The following is a 27,691-nucleotide window of genomic DNA, read 5'->3' as shown; positions in this document are numbered from 1 at the left end:
AGTGTTAGAGTCACAGAGGAATAAAGTTGTAGTCATAGAGATGTACAACAGTGAAATAAGACCCTCACTCCAATGTGTCTATGTTAACCAACCTTCACTTGCCTGCAGTAACTCCCTATTGCTCCATGAAATACCTGTCAAGAAGCCCCTTAAATGTTGGTGCTGATCCGATTTCCAGCATCGCCTGTGGCAGCTCGTTCCAGATGCCAACAATTCTTTAAAAATTAGTCCTCAGATCTTTAGAATTCCTTCCTTTCACCTTAAGGTTTTGCCTTCTACTTTTGGACACCCCTATTATCTGTCCTCTCTATACCTATCATGTCATCTCTCGGCCTCCTTCGCTCAGGACAAAACAGACCTAGCCTATCCAAATTCCATTTATTATTTAAGCTAGTGATATGGTCACTATCCTATCCACCATCTCCTTAATCTCAAGATAGTTACATGGTCTTTATCTCCTAAATGCTCCCTCACTGACCACTCCACTTGAAGGCTTCATAATAATAAAAAAGAAACCGGCTTTATTTCCTTTTGAAAGTCAGCTTGAAACCTAGTGTAAGTGGTTATCCAAGGCAATTTAAATATTACTGGTGTTGGAAATCATTATTTATAATTTCATTTGGAACTATAATTTTTGAAATACAAAGAAAGGCTGGTAACAGTGAGCGGGCGACAGAAATTTTAAGCTGTGGCAGCAAAGGATGGAGGGGGGAAAATACTGTCCAATATTGATGGAACCAACCGGAGGAAGGAAATAAATACCTGTGAACAGAAGGTACCTCTGGAGTCAATGTAAACGGGACAAATTAAATCTGAAATACCAGAAGTTGTGAGAGATCACAAATTGAATGCTGGAACTGTGAGATGCAAGACTGGAATAAGTGATTATCTGATTAATGAGATGTTCGTGTTCTACAGTCACAGGAAGCCCGAAACCAGAAGTAAAATGGTCGAAAAATGGAATCTTACTTCAAGGAAAGCCAGGTGTTAAAATATATGAAGAGGATGGAGTTCAACATCTTTGCTTTAACAATATCAATGTGTCAGACAGCGGTTCCTACAGCTGTACAGCATCAAACAACAGAGGCCAAGCTTCAAGGTGCTGGACTTTGAGTGTAAAAGGCAAGTAATTCAGTCCCATGAAAGTAATCTGCCTTTTCTTTCAAACAACAACACTCACAAAGTGCTGGTGGAACACAGCAGGCCAGGCAGCATCGATGGGGAGAAGCGCTGTCGACGTCGCGGGCCGAGACCCTTCGTCAGGACTTTAGACTTTCCACCAGCATTTTGTGTGTGTTGTTGTTTGAATTTCCAGCATCTGCAGATTTCCTCATGTTTGCCTTTTCTTTCAATATAGTTTCTGATGTTTTGTGACGGATTAATGTTATACTCAATTGGTTGTAGTATTGGAGAGAATGAGTCCAACCCTAGGAAGTTATTAATGACAGTTAAAGTCTTTCTGGTAAGTTATAGGCTGAAGGATGAGGACCAAAATATTGCTTCAAAAGATTCAAGGTTGTGATAAATGTTTAATGGTTTGATAAACATGCTGTTCCTTCAAACAGAGTATAAGAGTTTGCTCCATAAGTTCGTGCATCTCATGTTAAGTATTTGAAGATCAGAGTGGCAATCAATGTGTAGAGCCAAAAGAGAGGGGGATGGTCTTAAATGCATTTTCTTTTTGCATCTGTCATTTACTCAGGGACAGGTACAGAATTTATAGAAGTAAGGCAAAGCAGCTTCAACTTCATGGACTCTACAGAGGAGGTGACAGAGGAGGAGGTGTTTGTTGTGCTGAGGCAAATTAGGGTGGATAAATCCCCAGGGCCTGACATGCTGTTCCCTTGGACACCATGTCAGGTTGAAGGATAACCAAAGTTGTTTCGCTGTTTCAGAAAGTGTCTAAAAATAAATCAAGAATTCATAGGCCGGTGAGCCTGTCATCAGTAGTAGGTATTCTAAGCAATTGGATATATGAGTATTTGGATAGACAGGGACTGATTAAGGATAGCATGGCTTCGTGCATAGTAGGTCATGTCAAACCAATCTTATGGAGTGTTTTGAGGCAGTCACTAGAAAGTTGATTAAGGTAAGTGAGTGGATGTTGTCCACATGGATTTTAGCAAGGCCTTGGACAAAGTCCCGCATGGGAGGTTGATCAGTCGCTTGGCATTCAAGAAGAGGTAGTAGATTAGATTAGACATTGGCTTTGTGGGAAAAGCCAGAGTGATAGTAGATGGTTGCCTCTCTGACTGGAGACTTGTGACTAGTGGAGTGCTGCAGAGATCAGTGCTCGGTCTATTGTTGTTTGTTATCTATATCAACAATCTGGATGATAATATGGTAAACTGGATCAGCAAATTTGCAGATGACACAAAGATTAGGGATGTAGCGAACAGTGAGGAGGACTATCATGGCTTGCAGTGGGATTTGAACCATCTGGAAAAATGGGCTGAAAAATGGCAGACGGAACTTAATGCAGACAAGTGCGAAGTTTTGCACTTCAGTAGGAGCTACCTGGGTAGGTCTCACACAGTGAATAGTAGGGCACTGAGGAGTGTGGTGGAGCAAAGAGATTTGTGAATATAGGTCCATAATTCATTGAAAGAGGAATCACAGGTAGGTGGGGTCATAAAGAAAGCTCTTGTCTCATTGGCCTTCATAATTCAAAGTATTGAGTGCAGGAGATGGGATGTTATGTTGAAGTTGTAGAAGAGATTTGTGACGCTTAATTTGGAGTGTTGTGTGCAGTTTTGATCACCTACCTACAGGAAAGATGTAAATAAGGTTGAAAGAGTACAGAGAAAATTTACAAAGATGTTGCAGGGTCTGAGGCTGTTATATTGAAAGATTGAATAGATTCCTTGGAACATAGAAGATGGGACCTCCATTGCCCAGGATATGCCCTCTTCTCATTGTTACCGTCAGGAAGAAGGTACAGAAGCCTAAAGACACACACTCAGCGATTCAGGAACAGCTTCTTCCCCTTTGCCATCCAATTCCTAAATGGTCATTGAACCCATGAACATTACCTCCACTTTTTTTCAAACTACTTCTGTTTTTGCACTATTTTGAATTTATCTTTTTAACATACATGTATATATTTACTGTAATTGATTTATTTCAATTTTTCTATATTGTTATGTACTGCATTGTACTGCTGTCACAAAGTTAACAAATTTCACTACTTATGCTGTGATATTAATACTGATTCTGAGACTGAGAGGAGATTTGACAGAGGTATACAAAATTCTGAGGTGTATAGATAAGTAAATGCAAGCAGGCTTTTTCCACTGAGGTTCAGTGGGTCTACAATCATAGGTAATGGGCTAAGGGTGAAAGATGAAAAGTTTAAGGGGAACGTGAGGAAACTTCTTCGCTCAGAGGGCCATGAGAGTGTGGAACGAGCCAATGGCCCTACAACTATGAGGAACTTCCAGGTGGTGTTCCCTGGTACTTTCATTAGGTCTGGAATGAACTGGCAGGCCTCCGCACTCGGAAATTCTCCAGGGCTTCCCATCATTCTTCTCATCAATGGTGGGCTCGCTACATCTTAATTTTGTTCTTTGCAATGCTAAGAAGCAAATTGTCCTTTCAGAGAAATGCAGTCTGAACTCCTGAGCATGAATGACAAAAGGATTGCATTTGATTTAACTAAACATTCAGTGTAACGTCCAAAGATCATTAATGTCTTGTTAACCATAGAAAAGAACAACACTGAACAGGACATTTAACCCATAGTGTTGTGCCAATCTTAATACTAATTCATACTTGGTGTCCTCCTGGTGAGTATCATCGATATCCCTCTATTCCCTACATATTCAGGAGTATCTAAAAGCCACTTAAATGCCACCAATCTGCTTGTTTCCATTCCTACCCCTGATAACTCACTCCAGCTCCTGCCACTCTCTGTGTAAATCAAAGTTCAAAGTAAATTTATTATCAAAGGACATATTCTGTACATTGTCATTTCCAACCTTGAGATTCATTTTCTTGCTGGCATACTTAATAAATCTGTAGAATAATAACCATAACAGAATCAATGAAGGACTGCCCAACTTGGGCTTTCAACCAGAATGCAGAAGACAACAAATTGAGCAAATACAAAAAGAAAGAAATAATAATAAACAAATAAGCAATAAATATCTTGAACATGAGATGAAGAGTCCTTGAAAGGAGTTTATTGATTGTGGGAACATTTCATTAATGAGACAAGTAAAGTTGAGTGAATTAACTTGCCCTTCACAATTTAAAAGAGTGTCTTCTGGTGTTCGGTATTTCTACGCTGGCACAATGACTGTCTAATAATTGTAATAGGAACTCCCTCAGGTCTCTCATCAGCCTCCGACATCTTGGAAGAACATCTCAAATTTGTCCAACCTCTCCTTATAGCTCATCCCTCCAATCCAACTGTTTCTGCAGCCTTTCCAAATCTTTACTCCTTACCTCTTCTGAAGAATATTAAATATTCTAAATGGTTTATTCTGCATTAGAATAGTACAGGAATGTAGCAAATACACATTTTGTCCAATATCAGTTGCATCGGTAATTTATATGCAACATCTACAGTATTGTGCAAAAGTCCGAGGCACATTTTTTTTTCTCACCCCTTATAGGTGGTGAATATGTGTACTTTTGCCTCAATCTCAGGTCCCCTACCAGAGGCCTGGGAGCTTGAGGGTTCAGCGCAGTATCCTTGCTGTTACTAGGGTGTGCTGTTCTGGACTGAGATCTCAGATGTCGTTCCCAGGATTTGTTGGAGCCAGGTGTTACAGCCCCAAGTGGTCCTATCACCACTGGGATTACTCTAACTTTAACCTTCCACATCCTTTCTATCTGCTCTTTCAAGTCCTGGTATTTCTCCAGCTTCTCAATATTCTTTCATCCTGATGTAACTATCATTCAGGACTGCTACATCTATTACTATTGCTGTCTTCTGTTCTTTGTCCTACATCACTATGTCTGGTTGTTTGGCCAGTACTGGCTTATCAGTCTGTATTTGGGAATTCCACAGGATCTTGGCTCTGTCATTCTCCACTACCTTCTCAGGTGTTTCCCATTTGGATTTGGGAGTATCGAATCCATACTCAGTGCAGATGTTCCTGTATATAATTCATGCACCTTGGTTGCGTCGTTCAGTGTGTGCTGTCCCTGCCTGCATCTTGCACCTTGCTACTATGTGCTGGGTGGTTTCAGCGGATTCCTTGCGCAGTCTGCATCTTCAGTCTTGTCTGGTATGATAGGCCCCTGCTTCCATTGCTCTTGTGCTCAGTGCCAGTTCCTGTGCAGTTATGAACAGCGCCTCTGTGCTGTCCTTCATCCCTGCCGTTTCCAGCCATTGATAGAGCTTTCTCATGTCAGCCATCTCTGATATCTGGTGATGGTACATCCCGTGCAGTGTCTTGTCCTGCCATGGTCTCTGGTCCTTTGGCTCTGCTTCACCCTCTTCCATTTCCATGTCCCCTGCCTGCTGTCTGAGGTATTCTCCTAATAGGTCATCTTAGGGGTCATCTTCCTGACGTGCTCATGGATGTTTCAGATTTCCTCCAGGACTGTGGCCTCGACACCTCCAAGCCCTCATCCTCCTGGATGACTTTGGATGGAATCCTTCATGTATTATTAGTAGTTACTGGGTTTTTATGTCAGTGGCTTCCAGTTCGTTCCTTGGCCAGCAGACTGTTGCGGCTGGGTATCTGATGACTGGTAGGATGAATGTGTTGATGGCTTTGATCTTGTTCTTCCCATTTGGCTGGCTTTTTAGGACCTGTCTCACTCTTTGGAGGTACCTGGATGTTGCAGACCTCCTTGTGACCTCATTGAGTCTTCCTGCAGGATCCCTAGGTATTCGTAGCTGTCCTGTACATCTGGTATGTGGCCTTCAGGTATCTCGCTCCTTCAGTCTTGTTGAGTTTGCCTCTTTTCACTATCAGTCTGCTGCAGTTTTCCAGTCCAAGTGACATTCCCATGTCCGTGCTGTACACTCTTGTCAGGTGGATTAGTGAATTAACGTCTCTTTCATTTCTGCCTAATACTCTCACACAGTACTGTATTTGTTGATGTGGAGCGGAGAGTGAGTATCTAAATCCAGTGGGAACAAAGGAGGGGGAGAGGTGTGTGAGACTGCTTACGGAGGAGGAGGGCCAAGGGTAGGGGGTGGCACGGCTGCAGAAACACCCAGCCCAGAGTCACCAGACAAGGCAATTTAATTCCAAGCAATTGGTTTATTGATTATTGCAGAACACCCCTCTGGTTCTTCCCACACCCTCTCCTCTCTGTTCCTCTTTTCCCAGCCAAGATTTCCTTCTCTCTGCCTCCTTCCCACTCTTGGTCCCCAGTAGAGACCCATATCAGAATCAGGTTTATCATCACTCACTTGTGTCATAAAATGTGTTTTTTTTTCTTTTGCAACAGCAGTACAGTCAAGTTTATTTTAATTTAATGATATACATGCATTCCATCAAACAAAATAATGTTTCTTCAGACCAGAGGGTGAAGCACAGTAGTACACATAACACACAGTACTTAGGAAAGTAAGAATAAAATCCACAAATGAATTACACATAAATAAACAAAGTAAAGCACATAAATTAAATATTGTAAGATTGACCGGTGACAGTTTGAATTCAATGCCACAGGAAGTACAGAAGCCTGTTGGCCTAAGGAAAAGCTGATTTCCCATCCTGACCATTCTTGTTTTTATGCATCGTAGTCTCCTGCCTAATGGTAGAAAGTTGAAGAGGATGCTGGATGGGTGGGTGGGTCCTTGATAATACTAAGGGCCCTGCGTGTGCTGCGTTTCTGATAAACATCCCAGATGGATGGTAGGGAGACACCTATGATCCTCTCGGCTGTTTTTGCAGACCTTTATAGGAACTTCTGCTCGAATGCTCTGTTGTCCCCATTCCAGATGGTGATGCAGCTTGTCAGGATGATTTCAATGGTGCTCCTGTAAAAGTCAATTAAGTTGGAGGGGGTGGGGGGCAGGCTTGCTTGCATCAACCTCCTCAGGAAGTGAAGGCACTGCTATGCCGCCATATCCTCCTTATTCAAAGAGGTGATACCGAGGGACCAGGTGAGGTACATCCTATATACTATGCAATACATAAAACTAGTGTATTGTGCAAAAAATCTTAGCTATATGTACGTATAATTAGCTATATGTACCTATAATTTTTGCACAGTACTGCATGAAGAAAATTTATACACACCTTAATGATGGATTATTTTGATTAATCAATTCAAGGCTCCAGGGCCAAGGAGATGCCACCAGTTTTCACAAGCAAACTGAAAGATTGCACTGTGAGTGAAGGCCAGGATTTTGTGCTGGAATGCTCTGTGGATAGCAGGTCTCATCCTCGGATTACTTGGCTTGTCAACGGTAAGAGAAACATATTTAGAATAAAATCAGAGCAGTATTTTGTAACCATTCAGTTATGATAGAATTGCTTGGTTATAGATCTATTTTACAGGAAAGTAGGTTGACTTTGTGACTGACACTGTTACAACAACTTGGGAAATAATTCTCAAATAGTTGATAAGAGAGATGTGCACCAAATGGACTACTTCTGTGCCATAAGTTGTGATGATTCTGAATTATTGTTCCTCAAATCACTTGGTAATCTATACCTTATTTAAGATTTATTTTTGAGTGCAGTGGCAAGATTCGAATGCATAATTTTTAAAAATTGACAAAAAATTATTGCATTCTGTTGCAAAAATCTCACCACTTGTACTAATGATCAGTGAGGTACTGAGAATCTGTATTTACCAACAAGTAACTTTTATTGTTTCAACTAAAAAGCACGTGGGTTCAGAAACTTTCTCCCTGTGTGCACCCTACTAGAATTCTCAGGCTCTCCGTGAACAGTCAATGAAGAGAAAAGTTATTACCCGGGAAAGGGGTCTATGCTGGCCAGGCGTTCCTCATGGTCCTGATCTCCACGTGTCCGTGGGGTCCTCCTTATCCGCGACGGTTGGTCCCTGGCTGCTGGAGTGTTATCGCCCCCGTGTACTTGGAGCTCCTGACTCTTGTACTGTTCCTCATCATTTGAACCATTGGATCTCCATCCCATTGGCTCAAGGTCACCTGACCCAGTTGGGTCACCTACTTATTGGTCATTGTACAGGGCTACAGCCAACATCGTTTCATGGCTCTGCCCACCCCAGCATTGTGTATTTGTGTCTTTAAACCCTGACTGGTCCAAACCAGTTAAATGAGACAACCTAGACAGAGTCTAACGAGATTACAGATAGCTTCTTTAGTAGGTCTGGCGTGTTACATAACAAGTAGCTGCTCCTGTGAGAATGGTCTCCACAATTGTGTCCCACATTCAATTGCTCTGATTAGATTATCCAAGAGCCAAGAATCAGTTGAGAGTCCACAAAATGGAGGGAAACAAAGACAACTGTTTTTTCTACTTCCCCGGTCCTTGATTAGACTGTAGTTTCTTCTGACCAACATCTCCCCTCCTAAGATATTTATCTTAGGATCATTATCCTCCTCTCATTTAGTTGACTGCCTTTAGGACTGCCATGGAACCCCAGTAGGTGTGCAACACTTACATTCTATAAATAATATTAACATTTACTAACTAAATTCACCCACTTTATACTGACAATCATCTCTGCTGTTTCATGAAAGCATTTTCCTCGAGTTTTTTCCATTATTTCTGCAATATCATGTGTTGGTGGTTTATTGAAGGATATCAATATATTCTCATGATATTTGCCAATGTTATGAACCCTTTTCAAAGGGTAGGTTGAATTATTTCCAGGTGATATACATTGAGCAATACAATTATCAGGGTATATAAAATTAGTATTACAGAAGCATGTGATACTATTCTCACCCACAGATGTATTTGAATATTTGTCCCCAATTTCCAAAACTTAGCCCAAAAACCTGGGTCACTCAATATTTCATTTGCCTGTGTTTTAATTACTTTAGTGTCCTTAGTTCATTGTGGATAATCTCCCTTGCCTCCTCCATAACTCGTGTCCGTTCTGCAGTCAAGTGAAGAACTGGTAGCAACTCAGTAACAACACAGTCCCACAGATATTCATCTGTATCAGTGAGTTTGATCTTGAAGTTCCCATTCGTTACTATGTCTGCTGCTGGCTGAGGCAAAGTCATCCCCCAAAGGCCAGATCTGAAGTCACATTTCCCATGAGACATTGTTACTTTCCAAAAGGCATTGTTTCCATCCCTTGCTATAACTGGTGGCCCCTGTTGCTATATAATATGTCTGTCCCACAGAAGCATATTGTAATAAAGACTGATTATTCACAGGCAAAATAGACAAAGAACCATTTTCATAAGTACTGAAAGCACAATTTGTAAGCTTCTGTTTTGTCATTTCTTCTAGACTTGTCTCCCCGTTGATTGCATCATGATAAATCTATCCCTTTCCCAGTACCATTCATAACACTTTCATGTATTGGTGAGTTACTTAAGGGTATCCATGTATTCTCATGATATTTGCCAATGTTATGAACCCTTTTCAAAGGGTAGGTTGAATTATTTCCATGTCAGGGAGTGTGGAACACTGCTCTGACATAAAACCTTCCTTTACCATCATCACGGGTACCCAGTACTCTGCTGGTTATCGTAAGGCTTCTAATATGACCCAATGGCACCCTCGCTCCGACCCATTCTATTAGATGCTCACCTGAAACTCAATTTGGTACTTGATGTACATCCAGCTGCAATAAATTAGTGCCAGTCATGTAAGCAACAAATTAGCATATGTAGCACGGATCTCAGTTTTATGCATTTCCTTCGACATGAGGTCCACGCGGTCGATAATCAGATTTGTTGTATCCTGAAGGGGCTTCAGAAATTTAACCACATCCAGAGTTACCTGGGATGCATCTCGACCAGTCTGATTAGTTTGTACCTGATCTTGGTAATTCTCTCCAGTAATATCCCTTATTTTCTGCTGGAGGGACTGTATCTTGGTTTCTAATTCTGCTATATCTAAGGTTGCTACCCTGATGCATAACCTGCTCCCACTAATTCCAATAATCCTCTTTTCCTCCTATTTTTGACTGGCTTAAACTCACTCTTGCTTAGTTGTCTCCCAGGAAAGTGAGAAAATACTCATTTAGTTTTAGATGAGCTCCATTCAGGCACTGTATTTCTGTTAGGTAAAGATTACCTGCACATGCTGAAACCCTGGTACCAAAGTGACAAATACCCCTGTATCTTCTAACATTAATCCAACCCTGTTTGTATTATGCTGGGTCTCACTACATATAGCCTCAGGTTTAGTTTTAGCAGATAACCTGATGCACCAAGGAAGTGAATAGGAGTGTCAATTTATGATAGCAAATGATCCCAAGGGTACATTTGTATCAAAACAAAAAGGAGGGGTTGGAAGCGGATCAGATAAAGTAATGCCTGGGAACAAAGACAACAGGCTTGTCTGCTTCCTCTGTCCTTGATTAGACCTTCTGGCCAACAATTCTAATGAAGAAAATGTCTGAATTTTTTTTGCAATATTGGAAAATTAGAAAATTAAAAATTGGTGCCGTGTGTATTTACTTAAAAATGAATCTGCTCAACACAAGATCTTCACTTGTTTATCATTCTTTCCTGCAGTACAACATAATGTCATAACTTATCCTTTACATACTGCCACAATCTTAACATGTTAGCTTTGCTTTGAGGTTTAATCAGGGTTCTTATGATTAAGATTTCATTGATGTATTCAAAGGAGGTTCAAATAGAAATTTAAACGAGACAAATTTTAAAAGACCCATGTCCTTTTTTTTTTGCTGTTTTCTTGGCTTTAAGGCAATAATGAACTACAATATTCTGATCTGAAACCCTTGAGTAATAGCTTTTATGAATTTAATGAAGAAATTTCCATTTGGTGTAGATCTAAAATAATGGCAGTAGGCATCAGTAGTTCATTGAGATGCTGAGTACTTTAAGGAGGAACCCTTCGTAGTACTGTATCAGAACAAATTACTATTTTATAGTTCATCTCTGTTTTACCTAATTGATATATGGTCTTGTCTCAGACGATCTTGCAGTTCATTGAGAGCAGTTGGATGACTGACTTATGAGGTTATTGATTCTTTCACTGTTCTTGCAAAAAGACAACAAACAAAATCCTTGAATTCAGACAAGTGCAAAATGTAATGTCATTACGTGTTAAATTTGCATATTATTTTTTTTAATAAGATACTTTGCTCAACCAATTTATTTCCGGCTGATAACATCTTGTTGAATATTCTGCAATCATCTTAACCTTCATGTTCCACAACTTCTAACATGGAGGCCTTCTGATGTGTTATTCTTGTGATTATTCATAGCAAGGTTGAGGATATGCTGTCACAGAAAGATGGGAAAGTTATCTTGGGTTATAAACAATGTATTTCTACTGTTAAAGTGTAAGTTTGCATAGTATAACTAGTGCTTTCTTCAGGATAACCAAATTGCATTGCTTTGCCACCCAAACTGTATTGAGTAGATCAACTAAAATCGTATAGTCAAGCAGGAAATCACAATTTTTTTTAATGTCACTCTTGAAATTAATTTGAACTTTTCAGTTCCTGAGTAAAATGCATTTATGGTTTGATAATAAAAGAAAAGTATTTATTTAAGTATAGTGTGTGCAGTAACAAAGTACAAAATATATGTTTCGGAACTCTTCTGCAGGTAGAAGTTATCCAATTTTAATGTGCCTCTGCAAGAAACACAAACTGTGTTGCTGACCGAGTACCTCTGTAAGATGCTCAGAGTTCTCATCAAACCATAATGTACAGACAAGCCATCTATTTCAAAATGTTCCAGCTTTATCTGTGCAAATGCTAAAAAGCTTGGAAGCAGAGAAAACATAGAAAAGGGCAGTGGCAAAACCAGTGGGACACAAAGACTGGTGAAGGGTACAAACTAAATTTGATGCAGAGAGGCATGAATTGATTCATTTTCAATGGGAAAATGGAGGGGAGCAATAAAACCAGATCTTAACGAGGATACTGAAAAAGAAGCTAACGGATTAATAAATTTTTGGATGTGGCATGATCAGCAAATAACAAAGTTATTTGTTAGAAGTTATATATACAGGCCTCCGAACAGTAGCCAGGATGTGGAATATAAATTACAACAGTAGATAGAAAAGGCAGTCAAAGAGTTAATGTTACGATTGTCAAGGGGGATTTCAATATTCATGTAGATTGAGAAAATCAGATTGTAGCTGGATCCCAAGTCAGAAAATTTGTAGAAGGACTACAAGACGGCTGTTTAGAGCAACTTGTGCTCGAGCCACCTAAAGGATTATCTATTCTGGATTAGGTGTTGTATAATGAACTTGATTTGATTAGGGAACTTAAGGTAAAGGAACCCTTGGGAGCAGTAATATGATAGAACTCACCCTGCAATTTGAGAAGGAAAAGCTAAAGTCAGATATATTGGTATTCCAGTGGAGGAAATGGAATTATAAAAGCATGAGAAAGCAGCTGGCCAAAATTGATTGGAAGGGAACACTAGCAGGGATGACAGCAGAGCAGTAATGGCTGCAGTTTTTGGGAGGAATTCGAAAGGGGCATTCTTTAGCTACATCCTAAAGAAGAAGTAATATTCTAAAGGACGGTTGACACAAACATGGCTGACAAGGGAAGTCAAAGACAACATAAAAGCCAAAGAGAGGGCATATAATAGAGCAAAAGAGTGGGAAGTTAGAGGAATGGAAAACTTTTAAAAGCTGACAGAAAGCAACTAAAAATGTCATGGGGGAAAAGATGTAATATGTGGAAGACACTTGCAGTAAGCTGGAAATTCAAAAGTGTCAGGAGACAGAAGTAAGTGCAGTTGCTGTTACTAGAGAGAAAGTTCTTGGGAAACTGAAAGATCTGAAATTAGATGAAGTCACCTGGGCCAGATGGACTACGCTCCGTGCTTCTGAAAGAGGTAGCTGAAGAGATTGTGGAGGCATTAGTAATGATCTTTCAAAAGTCACTAGGTTAGAGAATGTTTCCGGAGGAGGCAAAGAGTGGGAATAAAGGGGGCCTATTCTGGTTGGCTGGGGTGACAAGTTGTATTCTGCAAGGGTCAGTTGAGATCACTTCATTTTACTTCACATGTCAATGATTTGGATGATGGATCTTTTGGCTTTGTTGGCTAAGTTTATGGACAATACAAAGGGTAGCTAGTATTGAGGAAGCAAGAAGGCTGCAGAAGGATTTGGACAGATTAAGAGAATGAGCAAAGAACTGGCAAATGGAATACAGTGTTGGGAAGTGTATGGTCATCCACTTTGGAAGAAGGAATAACAGCATAAACTATTTTTTAATTGGGAAGAAAATTCACAACTCCAAAGTGCAAAGGGACTTGAGAGTCCTTGTACAAGATTCCCTAATGGCTAATTTGCAGGTTGAGTCAGTGGTGAAGAAGGCAAATACAATGTTAGCATTAATTTCAAGAGGACTGGAAACCACAAGGTAACGTTGAGGCTTTATAAGGCACTGTTGAGGCCTTGGAGTATTGTGAGCAGTTTTGGGCCCCGTATTTAAGAAAGAATGTGTTAACACTGGAGAGGAATTCAGGAACACAACTTTGAGAATGAAAGGCTTATTGTATGAGGTGTGGTTGATAACTCTGGACCTTTATTGCTGGAATTTAGAAGAATGAGGTGGGGGGAGGATCTCATTGAAACCTATCAAATGTTGAAAGGCCTAGAGAGAGTGGATGTGGAGTGGATGTTTCCTATGGTGGAGGAGTCTAGGACCGGAGGTCACAGCCTCAGAGTAGAGGGACATAAATTAGAACATAGATAAGGAGGAATTTCTTTAGCCAGAGAGTGGTGAATCTGTGGAATTCATTGCCACAAGCAGCTGTAGAGGTCAAGTCATTGGATGTATTTAAAGTGGAGGTTGATAAGTTCTTGATTAGTCAGGGCATGAAAAGCTACGGAGAGAAAGCAGGGGAATGGAGTTGAGAGGGAAATGGATCAGCCATGGTGAAATGGCAGATTGGCCCAATTCTGCTCCTATCCTTTATGGTCTTCTGGTCTTTTAAAAAAAAATGACTGAATTCTAGATTTCAAAAACAGAGATTTAAAATCAAGGAAGTTTTGCTTAACTAAATTAAAACACCGGTTGGGTCACTATTGGTACCTTGTGGCAAATTCTGAGAACCTTATATTACAAAGGGTGTCAAAGGCTTATGCCAGGTGCAGTATATCAGGATAATGATTCCAGTGAAAAGGGTAATCAGGTATGTGAAGGGACATACCTTCAGGTTAGAGAAAAGAAGATGAAGAGTTAAGAGATTTTCAAAACTATGAAAGGTTTTGATAGCATCAATTGTGAGTAGCTGTTTGTTAGCATTAGGTGTGGTAGCTGGAGTATACAGATTTATAGCAGATGACAAAGAAGCCAAGGCTGAGATGAGGAGAATATCTTTTAATCAGTGAGTTATTATAATATGTAGCAAAATGCCAGTTAAGGTAGTGAAAATGGCTTCAGTAGCAATTTTCAAAAGGGAACGTATGTAGTTGAAGCGAATATTTGTAGAGTTGTGGGGCTAGAGAAGGTAATGGATCAACTTAAAAGATCTTTTAGAGAACTGGTATAGCTGAGGTGGCTGATTGATCTTGGTATTGTATAATTCCCCAATTCTTCATTAGCTGAACAAATGATTTTTTATAGGTTTGCCCTTGTAGTCAAATTTTCACCCACTCTGAAAGTCAAAATGGAATTTTTAAGCAGAACCATTTTGCATCTTTATCTTTGGGACTTTGCAAAACAACATAAAAGTCTTGACTGTGAAAACTGATGTGAATTTGATAAAGCTCTTGATGCAAATTCAGCTGTCTTAACTCTAAGTATTGGATAATCAATTGAAGTGGTAAGTTAAGGAAGCAAAATGGTATGATTTTAAGGGAAGCAAATGAACGGAGAAAGTTTGGTACTCAAGTCTGTAAAGACATGACAAGTAAACAGATCTTATATTGAGCATATTGTCTCCTTGGATCTAAAGACTAAAGACAGAAATAGAGAAACTGATGTAAACCAAACTAAAGACAAAGAAACAGCAAAAGCAAGAAAGCTATAGTACAACTTCATGAACCACTGGTTAAGCCCCAGCTGATGCATCGTGCTCATTTCTGCATGCTATACGTTAGGGAAGAATTAAAGGCACTTGATACTATGAGGTGAGACTTGATAAAATGGTACCAATTTGCACATTTTTAAACATGCCATGCACCAATTTATCTGAATTTTACCTTTTTAAATTAAACTTTGCTTTGAGAAAATGAGGATATGCTCATTTAACTCTCTTAATTGGAATTTGAAGAAGAGGTCAGTACTGAGCAATGCGTACAATGTGTCGGAGGAGCTCTGCAGGTCAGGCAGCACCTATGGATGGGAATAAACAGTCAATGTTTCGGGCCGAGATCCTTCACCAGGACTGGGTCAGTACTGAGACTGATAGCTTAGTGCGGCTTGGTGCTTTGGTGCTTGATGTGATTTCATTGGAGAGAATATTCAGCGGAGGAAGGGATGCGCTGATGACCACAAGGCAGTGGCCTGGATTATATACAATTCCCCTGGCAGTTCTGCATGGAGTGGGTGGAATTTCTCGGTGCTTGCACTGGGCATTTCTGGGACTCATTTGTCAAACATGGAAGTTCTTAATTCACTGGCAAGGCCTCCAAGCAAAATCACAATTCTTGAATACGCTATGAACAATTCTCAAGGTGATAAGCGTTTCAGAAGTATTCTTATTTAGAGCATAACATGCTCCTGTGAGCAAAGACAAGTCAGAATTGTGTGGCAGCTTCTGGGATTTCAGCGTATCTGTGATGACCCACCCAGGATGATTAGTCTTGGCATGTCAGCACACTTTAGAGGAAAATATGTTTACTGCAAAACTGTAAGTGATGCTTTGTTTCCAGAAGTGATTAGCCACCTGCTCCTCTTATTCCTGCTGGCCTTCAGACTCTGCTCCATGCACCCATCCCTCTTGCACTGGTTGCAGTCTGCAGTTGACTAGGCTACGCCACATGCAGTGCACTACAATGGAATGTTCACACCTGACTGTCATATACTGTAGGCGTCTCCAACAGAAACACATCTCAGGGTCTGTGGCACATTCTTCCAATTCTTTGATGCGTTAGCGTCCCTTGTATTGATGCACGACTGCCGGAGCTACATTGAATTGGTGAGCAGTCAGGGATGTAGAGTATCCCCTTATCAACCAGTGCCAATGCAGGCCAAATATGTTGGGTGGGGTGGAAATTCTTTCTGTTCAAGGTGAGCTTCATGTTACAAATGTGATGAAATCTCTTCATTGCTAGTGAGTCTCTGTGACCTCTCAGATGCTGCAGAGCATAGCAGATTGAGAAATGGCGCATGCAGTTCCCATCAAAGAGTATCTGGTGGCCCAAAGATTGAGGCTCACGTCTGTAGAAAGGTAGTCCAGCCACAGGCTACATTCTTCTGTATATTCTTCCTAAATATACTCTATATGTTCTCAGCATCGATTCCAGATAAGTCCAGGTGGGGTGTGATATCTCTGAAGGTTCTAAGGGAAGAAATTCCTGGCAAATGGCCACATCCTTGCTCCAGTCCCAAACCTCTTCACCATTCTTGAGTGACCGGCCAGTACATACTAAAGACTCTTGTGTATGCAAGCAGGCTGTCCCTCTGCAGGTTGGGTGAGACTGGAACTAGTGGTCAGAGGTTTAGGGTGAAAGATGAAATATTTAAGGGAATATGAGGGGAAATGTCTTCACTCTGAGGGTGGTGTGAGTGTGGAACAAGTTGCCAGCAAAAGTGGTGGGGGCAGGTTCAAGTGTCACACTTTACAGAAGTTTGGATAGGTACTGTAATGGATGGCATGGGTTTGGTCTCTATGAGATGGGCTGAATGGCCGGTTTCTGTGCTGTAGTACTCTATGACTCTAATTGAGACTGCCAGTGGTTTATTCAATGAGATACAACTGAATTAATAAACTGGCTCAAAAACACACTCCCTGATCGCGAGGAAAACATCAACCACTTATTTGTGAATTGCAGCCATAAATATCCAGTCTATCTTTACAACTGATAACATGTCAGCTCAAATTGATTATGAATATGAGTACCTTTGGATAAAATTCACTTGGGATTGTTACGTACCCCGTAACTGGGTCACTTACCAGCAAAGATAGAGAGGTCCGTTGAAGTCTGATGGTACTATTTTTAACAGCATTTATTGATAAAATACACAAAAATAATATCAATGCAAACATACAGATAATATACGTCGTCAATACTAAACCTAAAAGCGCGGGTATAATAATAATAATCAATAAGAAGTGCTCTATCGTTGTCTAGGGGATAATGTACTGTCCGATGGAAATATATAAGTCACTTTAGTTCATTCAAGCTGCAGGCTGCAGCCTTTGGTTGGAGTCAAGAGAGGGTGTTTAAACTTGCCCATTCCTTTTATGATGTCAATCCTTCAAGAGTCGGTGGGGGCTGAGTGCTCCTTTGTGTTAGCTAAAGTCGTTCTTCCGTGGCAAGACCCACCAATTCCGAGGCAAATGGAAAAGGACGCACGTGGGCTTTTCCACCAGCTTTCGTTATTACGCTGTTACAGGAGTTCTAGTGTTTCTTCTGGTGCGTCTGAAGGGGCCGTTCCCCAGACCCTCTTTTATCCCCACTCACGGGGTCTCAGATGTCACTCAGGGTGGAATGATGCCATCCCCCAAGCAGCCCATGTTGCCTGAGGGCTTCCATGAAGCACAGTACTCAATACGCAATTCTATCTCCAAGAGACAATGACCTTTTCCGTGGCTTTGTATCGCTGAGGGCCAGGACATTCCAAACGCCTCTCTCTCATTTCCTGGGTCACCTGCCCTGACTTAATAGCGATCTTGCGATTCTCAAAGAGGAGGGGGGGCACAGGTGTAACAGGATCATGAATCAGTTAAAGAAACAGCTTAACATTTATGGGTGCTCTTCCAGAACTTCTGCTCTAGTCCAACATTGACTTAAGAATCTAACAATCTGAATATCCTGAATATTAAACTAAACTCCAAGACTCTCCCAAAGTTAAAACTAAGCATTTTACCAAATGAATTGACTTAAGAAAATAGCATGTACAACATGACACTGATTGGACAAAACCAAAATGCTATCATTGTTACATCTGAAATGAAAGCAATAGATCCTTGAAATACCCAACAGACCAAACAGCAGATTTAGAGAGAAAAGCAATAACATTTTGGGCTCATACTGTAGGTATGCAGCTCGTGTTACTACTTCATAAGGTTTACATTCAGGATGATAACAGTGGAAGCTAATTCATAAAATTACAAGGTATTTGAGAGTTGGAATGGACACTCTTGCTACCAGTGTTGAGTAGTACTAGATACAGTAGATGACCCCAATACATTTACAGATGCCTTAGCTGGAAGGACTGTTTGGGGTCCTGAGAGAAGAGGTGAATGGGACAGGTGTAGCATTCTCCCTCTTGCAGAAGTAAGTGCTAGGAAGGAGATTAGTGGGGAGAGACAAATGGACAAGGGAATCATGGAGAGCACGATCCCCACAGAAAGCGGAGAGTTGGGTGCTGGGGGGTGGGGGTAGTGGTAAAGGTATGGTTGGTGGTAGGATCCCGTTGTAGATGGCTGGGTGTGGAGAATGATGTGCTGGACGCAGAAGCTCGTGGTGTAGGTAGGTGGGCACACGAGTAACTCTATCCCTGTTAAAATGCTGTGAAGAGGGTGAGAGCAGATGTCCAGAAAATGGAGGAGATGCAGGTGAGGACAGCATCAATAGTGGAGAAAGGGAAAGCCCATCCTTTTATGAAAGAGGACATCTCTGATGTTCTGGAAAGGAAAGCCTCATCCTGGGAAGAGCTGTGGTGGAGACAAAAGAACTAAGAAAAGGGGTTGTACTTTTACAGGAGATAAGGTGGGAAGGGGTATAGTCCAGAAAGATGTGAGAGTCAGTAGGTTTATAAAAGATATCAGTAGAAGTTTATTCCCTTACATGGAGACAGAGAGATCGAGACAGGGGAGAGAGGTTTCAGAAATGGACAAAGTGAATTTAAGGGCAGTGTAGAAGTTGAAGGCAGAGTTGATGAAATTAACAAGCTCAGCATGGGTGCTTGAAGTACCACCAGTGCAGTCATCAGAAAGAGTTGTGGAGCGTTGCCTATAAAGGCTTGGAACATTAACTTTTCCATGTACCTATCAAAGAGTCAGCCATAGCTTGGGTCCGTGCAGGAGTCCATGGCTACACTTTGGGTTTGGAGAAACTGGGAGAAGCCAAAAAAGAAATTGATGAGTGTGAGGAGCAGTTCCACCAGATGGAGGAGGAGGGCGTTGGAAGGGAATTAGTTGGGTCTGGTGTTCAGAAAGAAGCGGATAGCTTTAAGGCCTATTTGATGTGGACAGGAAGTGTGTAGGTACTGGACATTCAATCCAATTCATCTGTTAATGGAAAATGTGTTTTCTTCTTTTTGATGTAATACTCTACTACAGCCTGTATTAAATTTTATAAACAATTCCTTAAGGTACTTTGCCATTTCTAAACTTTTAGAGTAATGTCTAGGAATAACATTATGATAAAGAAGGAATCCTCAGCCTTGTACTGTGATGCCTCAGAAGAGACAAAACAAAGTTGGTACTTTTCAATATCCTCAAACAATATAGCACAGGTTAAATGATCTGCAGGTTAAATCTAATATAAATGTCAGGAACCTTTTCTATGTTGGGATACTGTGAACAACAGCTGGAATGCTGTTCCAGGTGCCAGGAAGACATTTTGAGGCCAGTGCACTGAAGTTATTTAATGTATGGATACAGTTACAGGAAGCTGATAGGGTTAGTAATCTTGAGGGATGAAATCAAATGCCAGTCTTGTGGCTTCGTGACACAGCAGCGAAGTGGTTAGCACACTTCACAGTACCAGTGTCCTGGTTTCCCACCGTTGTCTGTAAGGAGTTTGTACATTCTCCCCGTGACCAAGTGGGTTTCCTCTGGGTGCTCCAGTTTCCTCCCACAGTCCAAAGACATACCAGTTGGTCGGTTAATTGATCATTGTAAACTGTCCCATAATTAGGCTAGGATTAAGTCGGGGGAGGGGGGGAGGTTGCTGGGCAGCGTGGCTCAAAGGGTCGGTAGGGCCTGTTCCACACTACTGTATCTTAATAAATAATTACTGAATAACAGCTAATTTTCGCCCCTTGGTTTTATTGCTCTGAGCCATAGAACAAATAATAACTCTAGATAGGTAATGAGGGTAAAGAACTATCTCACTCTCTATGTGTAAATGATCAGATTCCAGAAAAGTTGGCAGTACCAGACCAGAAGCTTAAAAGTAATTGGCATCTTAGGAATATGAGAAGAAATTTGGAGGCAGATGTTAGTTTAAATAGAAGCCCCAATTTTAATACTGTTTAGTGAGAGGAAACACAGGCAATATTAGCTCCTGTAACTGGCTTCCATTTGACTGGCTGTTTTCCCACTCACGTCGGGGGTCAGGCAGGTTGCCAACAGATCACACACACTTTCCACCAAGCCTTACTTTCAAGTGGAAACATTCTCCTTGAAGAAAGATTACAATCCCTTCTGGCACTTTTTCAATATCAGCTGCAGAATACACTGTGCAGTAAGGCAAACTGAAGATCACACCTGAATTCTTTGAAATCTTGCTCTGGAGATGCCCATGGAGGGGGTTGTTCTTCTGTAGCAATAGGGGAAAACCCACAGTCACTTTGGATGAAGAGGCACTTCAGGGCACGAAGATGACAAGATGGGGAGAAGGCAAGAAATTGGGGCTGAGAGGAGAATCGGATCAGCCATGATGAAATGGCAGAGCAGACTTGATGAGCAGAATGGCCTAATTCCACTCCGGTATCTTATGGTCTTATGGCAGGATTAGGTCTCCAACATCAGGTTCATCCCAGGATTTGGGGCTCAATCAGGAAAACATATGATGTATTCACATCAGCAGCAAAGGTGTTTGTCCACCTTTACCAGACGGTCACTTTTACAATTCTGGATTAGGATTCCTTCCGCTCTATTGTACCGGCTGGAGTAATTCCCAAGGGAACACTGTGCCATGTCTAGCTTTTTATTTCAAACACATTAACCCATTTCACCAGTAAAACAGGAATACTCCTAATACCACATCACTTCTCATATCCTGCATCTTGCACAGTCACCAGCTGCAACCAGTTCTCCTTGCTGTCTACAAACCTCCGTGTTTTCTACATAGTCACTGCTGCCTCCTCCATATTCCAGGTTGTTTTATTTCTCATCCCCACAGCAGATGGACTATCTGCACGGCTCTCGGAAATCTCCAAAGCAGCACATACAAAATGTTTCGAGGAGCTCAGCAGGTCAGGCAGCTTCCTTGGAAATGAACAGACAGTTGATATTTCAGGCCGAGACTCGTCTTCAGGACTGGAAAGGAAGGTGGGGGGTGGGGGAGATGCCAGAATTAAAAGGTGGGAGTAGGGGAAGGAGGTTAGCTGGAAGGTGATAGGTGAAATCAGGTGGGTGGGAAAGGTCAAGAGCATGAGAAGAAGGAATCTGATAAGAGAGGAGAGTGGACAACAGGAGAAAGGGAAGGAGGAGGGGGCCCAAGATGAAATGATAGACAGGTGAGGGAAGGTAAAAGTTAAAATGGTGAATAGAGGGGAGAATTAGTTTACAAGAAGGAAAATTGATATTCATGCCATCAGGTTCCGGGCCACTAGAGGGAACATTGGATGTTGCTCCTCCACCCAAGGGTGGCCTTACCCACTGTGCTTTGCAATTACCATTCACTAGCTGACACTGTTGCCTTCTGGAAAGCACAACTGATATGAGACGGAAAATCAAGAAGAGGGGTAAAATTGTCAGCACCATCACCCTTGTCCAAACAGAGCAAGAAACACTCCCAGTGACCAAGTCAGAAATGTAAGTGCTGGTGAAGCCAGGATGACTCATCAGAGCAATGTATCTGGATTTTATTAACCCTCTATTCAGCTCAACAAATATACACATTACTGTTTTTAAGATACTTACTTAAAATTATTTTTTAGCTGTCCAGATTTTATTTTCAAATCCCTTTTCACACAGCAAGAGGTTCATCTTGGGGGAGAGATTCCTTCTGTGACTCTATCATCGGGCTTTCCCGGTCACCGGCTTTGACACTGGCCCTCTGGAGCATCCGTGTGCTGAAATGGTCAGCATGCGTGAATGGAAGCAGCTTAGTGCAAAGGTCCCCGAAGGGCAAGGCCTCCTTCCTGCTCCACCAAATGATCATTGGCCCCATCAGCAAAACATAACATTGCAAATTGAAGAACACAAGCCTTCCTCTAATTGTGCTCAGAGCACCTGTAGGGCATTTTGTATGAAAGTTCATTTGATAAACATTTTTAAAAATGTATTGTTATGTTACTGTTTGGTCTTATCTGGGACGGTGATGTACTGTGACGAAGCAATAATGAGTTCTTTAATAAGACTGTACATGGTTTAAGATTGGAAAGAGGCAGTGATAAACAAATTGAGGGCTTTGAGCAGCTGACTTTTCATCTACTGTATAGGTCCTTTTGGAGGAGGTTTCAGAGGAGTGTGATCATTGCTTAGAGACCTTGCCTTCTGTATACAGAGCCAAGTGAGTGTGTCTTGATCTTTATAGCTTCGTTGGTCAGTAAACCATCAACGAGCAAACTTCCCACTCATTCTACTGTCTTCGGATATATCCATCTTGGTTCCAGCAGTCTGCAAAGCCTACAGTTGCTCCTTATTTTCAAACTGTTCCTCTTTCCAAATGAAGCAAGCTGTGCTGATAAGCACAGAATGTTTACTGAAAGTGATAAGACAGAAACAAATAGGCAAACCTGGACGCTGTCCCAGAAATCTAATCCACAAAATACCTCTATAATTCACGGACCGTTACACACAATTTTCGATAGTTTGACTAAACACTAGTCCCAGTTTGTTTTACTGGCAAATCAGGAAGGTGAGATAGGCTGGGGGAGGGGTCAAAAAGGGGATCCTGGAGCTTGCCAGCAGAGACTGGGATGGACTCTGACAGACTGGTAGTGTTTCCAATGGAAGCAATTGGCTGGCTGCATTGCATTCCTAATGTTCACATCTACACACTGCATTATGGACGTCAGGAAGTCAGATGCTGACACATCTGACCCCTCTCCTGCCTTTGTGCTCACCTTTTAAATATGATGAGAGTTTCTGCCAACACCACACTGTCGGTAAGTGTGGTTTGAATCCCTACCACTGTCAAGGTGAGAAGCGTTTGATACTGTATGACTTCTTCAATGACTTTGAATGTAATGACAGAATAGATAGGGTAAGTGCAAGCAAGCATTTGCCCCTCATGCTGGGTGAGACTAGAACTAAAGGTTACACAGTTAGGGTGAAAGGTGAAATACTTAAGGGGAATCCGAGGGATAACTATTTCACTCGAATGTGAAAGGAGCTGCCAGCAGAAGTAGTAGATGCACTGTCCCGCATTATTATTTCTCCTGCCTCATTTTCTAGCGGTCCTATATCCACTCTTATTTCTCCTGTATTTTTAACATACGTGAAAAAACTTTTACTATCCACTTTGATATTATTTGCTAGCTTACTTTCATAATTCATATTTTCCCTTCTAATATTTTTACTTGCTCTGTAGGTTTTTTAAAGCTCCCCAATCCTCTATATCTTTCCACTATTTTTTTGTTTTGCTGAATCCCTTTCTCATACCCACGAACACACTACTGATCGTACCATCAGCCAGTGATAATACACAATAATCAGTCAGCATACGTTGAGATTGTGGGAGAACCCCAGAACACTGATGTGAAATGCATGTAGTTACAAGGGGAATATACGTACTTTTCAGAGACAGGACCAGCAATCTGAATCAAATCGGGATCGCTCGAGCTATGTGCCAACAGCACCCCTTTACCACTGATGTTCTGCCTTCCTTAATCTTCAAGTTCAAGTTTATCATCATTCAACTATACACATTATACAGCTAAATGAAACGACGTTCCACTGGGACCAAGGTGCACAACACAGGACATACAGCACATAAAATAATATTAACACAATGATATTAATAGATAAAAAATATTCTGGGAATGTGCAAGTTGACATGGAGTGCATATACAGCTAAATATATAGGTGTATATTACTCTGTGCAATCTCATAAATAATGTGTACCGGGTGGTAACAGGGTGCTCAGAAATCTCACAGCCTGGGGGAAGATGCTTTTACCCAGCCAGGCGATCCTTGTTCGTATACTACAATACCTTCCGCCTGATGATAGGAGGTCAAGGAGATTGTGGCATGGATGGGAGGGGTCTTTGACAATGCAGAGGGCTCTGTGAAAGCCTGTCCTGGATTGTGGGGGAGTGGGGGGGGTGAAGAGAGAGACCCTGATGATTCTGTCAGCAGTCTTCACAATCCATTGTGTAGTCTTACAATCAGATGCCTTACAATTCCCAATACCAGATGGTGATACAGCTAATCAGGGCACTTTTGACGGTGCTGCAGGAGGATGTGGTTAGGTAGGGGCTGGGAGCCTGACTTGCCTCAATCTCCTCAGGAGGAGGAGGAGGAGGAGGAGGTGCTGCTGTGCTTTCTTGACTAAAGAGGTGGTGCTGAGGACCAGGAGCGGTCACCTGTGATGTGCACTCCAAGTGACCTGAAGGAGCTGGTGATGTGTGTTCGGGAGAGGTCAGCCTGCACGTTCCTGAAGTCCACAATCATCTCTTTAGTCTTGTCCACATTGTGGTGAACTACATATACCTGTCTGGACATGCCCCCCTGCTGACTGCTCCTGTGGCTCCTCCCACAGACCCCTGTATAAAGGCGATTGGAGGCACTGCTCCTCCCTCAGTCTCCAGGATGTTGTGTGATGGTCTCTTGCTGCTGACAGTGCATTCTTCCAGCTAATAAAAGCCCATCTCTCGCCTCATGTCTCTGAGAGTTATTGATGGTGCATCACACGTTAAGGTTCAAGTTGTTGTGTTTGCACCAGTCCACAGATGCCCTACCTGCTCTCTGTATGCCGACATTTTGTTGCTGCTGATGAGGCCAATGACTTGCGTCATCTGCGAACTTACAAACCTGTGAAGGATCAGTTTCATGGACAAAATCTTTGGGATTCTCCACATTTAGCAGATGTTCACTGTTACCTAGTAATAATGCTGCATGTTAACCCCTTTGTTGCTTTCAGTGTAGCAAAATCTAGGTCTCCATGCTTGGTGCTATTTTAAATACCAAAATATTGACTGTTTATTTATTTCCATAGATGCTGCCTGACTTACTGTGTTCCTCCAGTACTTGGCGTGTGTTGCTTTAAATAAATCTGTTTCATTTACTTCAGAAACCTGCCTCTTCTATGTTCAACTTCCAGATCTGTAAATTATGCCCCTGTGAAGCTAATCTCACACTGATTTAACCCCGGCAGTTTGATTTCACTCCATTGCAATAAAGGAGTTTTCAGGGTGTGCGTTATCTATAGATGAATCCACTTCCACAAGTTCATCGTAATAAGGATGGATCACAAATAAGCAGGTTTAAAACAGCATTTACTTCCAAATATATTTTGAAAATTTGTTTAACTTTTACCTGCTTTAAAGTTCCATAAATGCTTTTGCCTGAGACACTAAAAAGAAAATTCCCCTTAGGTTCACACGAGAATATCTTCTCTTAGTAATAGGCACCACCAAAAGTAAATTGGATGGTTCCGCTACTCAGTGCACAGAGTTACTTTTTAAGGTTTATGGTTGTCCAGAGACTTGGAAGGAATGCTCGATCTCTTACAGCACAGGCAGACGTTATAAATCATTTCAACTACAAACAAGAATACAGAATAGATGTGTAAATGCTGAGTGCTTGAGCTTTAAACTGTTTTAAAGACAGAAGGATCAAAGTTCAATTTCTGTTGGGACATTAAAACCATTGTAGCTTGGGTCAATGGCAAAGGAAATTAAGACAGGAAAAAAAGAATCAAAGAAAGGTATCGAAAGCCTTGGCTGTTCCTTGTTAAGACACAGATTTCTGGAGATGAACCCAAAGCATCTGGTTAACTGAGCATGTATTTAAAACTCTAGAGCAGTTCTTTCTCCTCTGAATGTTTGTAGGCCTGAGCTGGATTTTACTTTATTTTTATTTTTATTTCATTGAGATACAGCACAGAATCGCCCCTTCAAACCATGCCACCCAGTGATTTACCAATTTAACCTTAGCCTAATCACAGGACGATTTACAATGACCAATAAACCTCACAACCGGTACATCTTTGGACGGTCAAGGGGAGAACGTAAAGTGTTGTGCTGCCCTATGAAAGGAAAACCAAATACCTCTTGCTTTCTCAGGTGTATAAGTATAATCTGACCTGCTGCACACAAACTGGAAGGCAACAGAATTAGGTGTTTTAAACAATGTAAAGTGTATTTAAAATCTAATTGTACTCGTCGCTTAGAAATCCTGGATTAGTACCTGAGACTATATGTGAATCTCTGAATAGTGACCGCCGGTGTAGACAGACCAAGTCTTTAAATAATTGAGACAGAGTGCATGACATTAACCTCCAGCTCTTGGTGAACTGCCGAATCTTGAGAAGGACATGAGGGATAATATCACCCACAATTGAGACTTAAATGGCCGTTGAGGTCTAAGTGTAGACTTAAATTAAAACAAGTCAGAAGGTTAATTAAAATGACAAATAGAATTTTGGCCTTTGTCTCAAAAGGGTTGGAACACAAAAGGATAATTTAGCAAGTTACTAGATAATTGGTAGATCATTATTAGATAATTATGGACATCCTTGAAAAAGGAAGTTCAGAAGAAACCATGTAAGGTTCCATGGGAGGAACAGCTAACAAAATTGAGAGTACTGTACATATAATTGGAGGCAATTTATTGATGCGGTTAAGTAATTAGGGATAATGGGAATTTCCCGCAAAGGAGATTTGTCCAAAACATCGAAGCTCATGGGAAGCAGGAAAATTTGATTCAAAATTGGCTTGATGGAAGGAGTTGTTTCAGTAATCTGATGCCGATGACTTGTGGTGTCGCTCAGTAATCAGTGCTGAGATCCTTGCTAACTGTAATGTTCATGAATAATTTGTAATTGAATGTAGGAGGTGTGATCTATAAGTTCCTGGTAGACACAAAGACTGATTGTGGACTGAAGCTATAGGGTGATATTGATTTGTTGGTAATACGTTCAAGTTCAATTGCCTTTCAGCCACACAGATGAATACCATCCAAATGCATAATGGGTAGGTCATTGCGAATCGTCCCGTGATCAGGTTAGGGTTAAATTGGGGTTGCAGGCAGTGCAGCTCAAAGGGCCGGAAGATCCTATTGTGTTCTGGACCTCTAAATAAATAGAACAAAACTGCGTTCCTTTGGGGCCAAGGTACACAACAGTACCAATAGTCGCACACAGCACAAGAAACTCACGTAATTAAACATATAGTCACCAAAAAAACCGTAGCCAAAGCCCCTGAGTACCCTGGGCTGTAGATTGATGGTGCATGGAATGTTGTCCTGGAGCCATGTTTCTGCAAGGACAAAATCATAACAGTTTCTCATCATGTGCTATTGAGCAACGGTAGTGGGGCAGACCTGTAGTACTTGATGATCATAAAAAGAACATAATAGGTGAACAATAAGATCATTGTTTGGACCCAGGGAAGCCTCTGTGTCTGAGCACACTGGAAGCTGAGAAATTGC

The 27,691-nt window shown here is 41.4% G+C and overlaps 1 protein-coding gene across 1 annotated transcript in view; it reads left to right on the top strand.

Annotated features, from left to right (window-relative positions):
- mylka (myosin, light chain kinase a) overlaps positions 1-27,691 on the top strand; it is a 334,126-nt gene that overhangs the window by 174,303 nt on the left and 132,132 nt on the right. Inside the window, exons 9-10 of the mRNA XM_059966550.1 lie at positions 919-1,122; positions 7,244-7,378. Coding sequence (XP_059822533.1) covers positions 919-1,122; positions 7,244-7,378 — 339 coding nt within the window. The remainder of the gene's footprint in view (positions 1-918; positions 1,123-7,243; positions 7,379-27,691) is intronic.

Source organism: Hypanus sabinus, chromosome 4 (assembly GCF_030144855.1).
Source record: "Hypanus sabinus isolate sHypSab1 chromosome 4, sHypSab1.hap1, whole genome shotgun sequence".
Taxonomy (NCBI): domain Eukaryota; kingdom Metazoa; phylum Chordata; class Chondrichthyes; order Myliobatiformes; family Dasyatidae; genus Hypanus; species Hypanus sabinus.
Note: the sequence above shows the minus strand (reverse complement) of the source record. Positions and strands in the feature narration are given on the sequence as shown.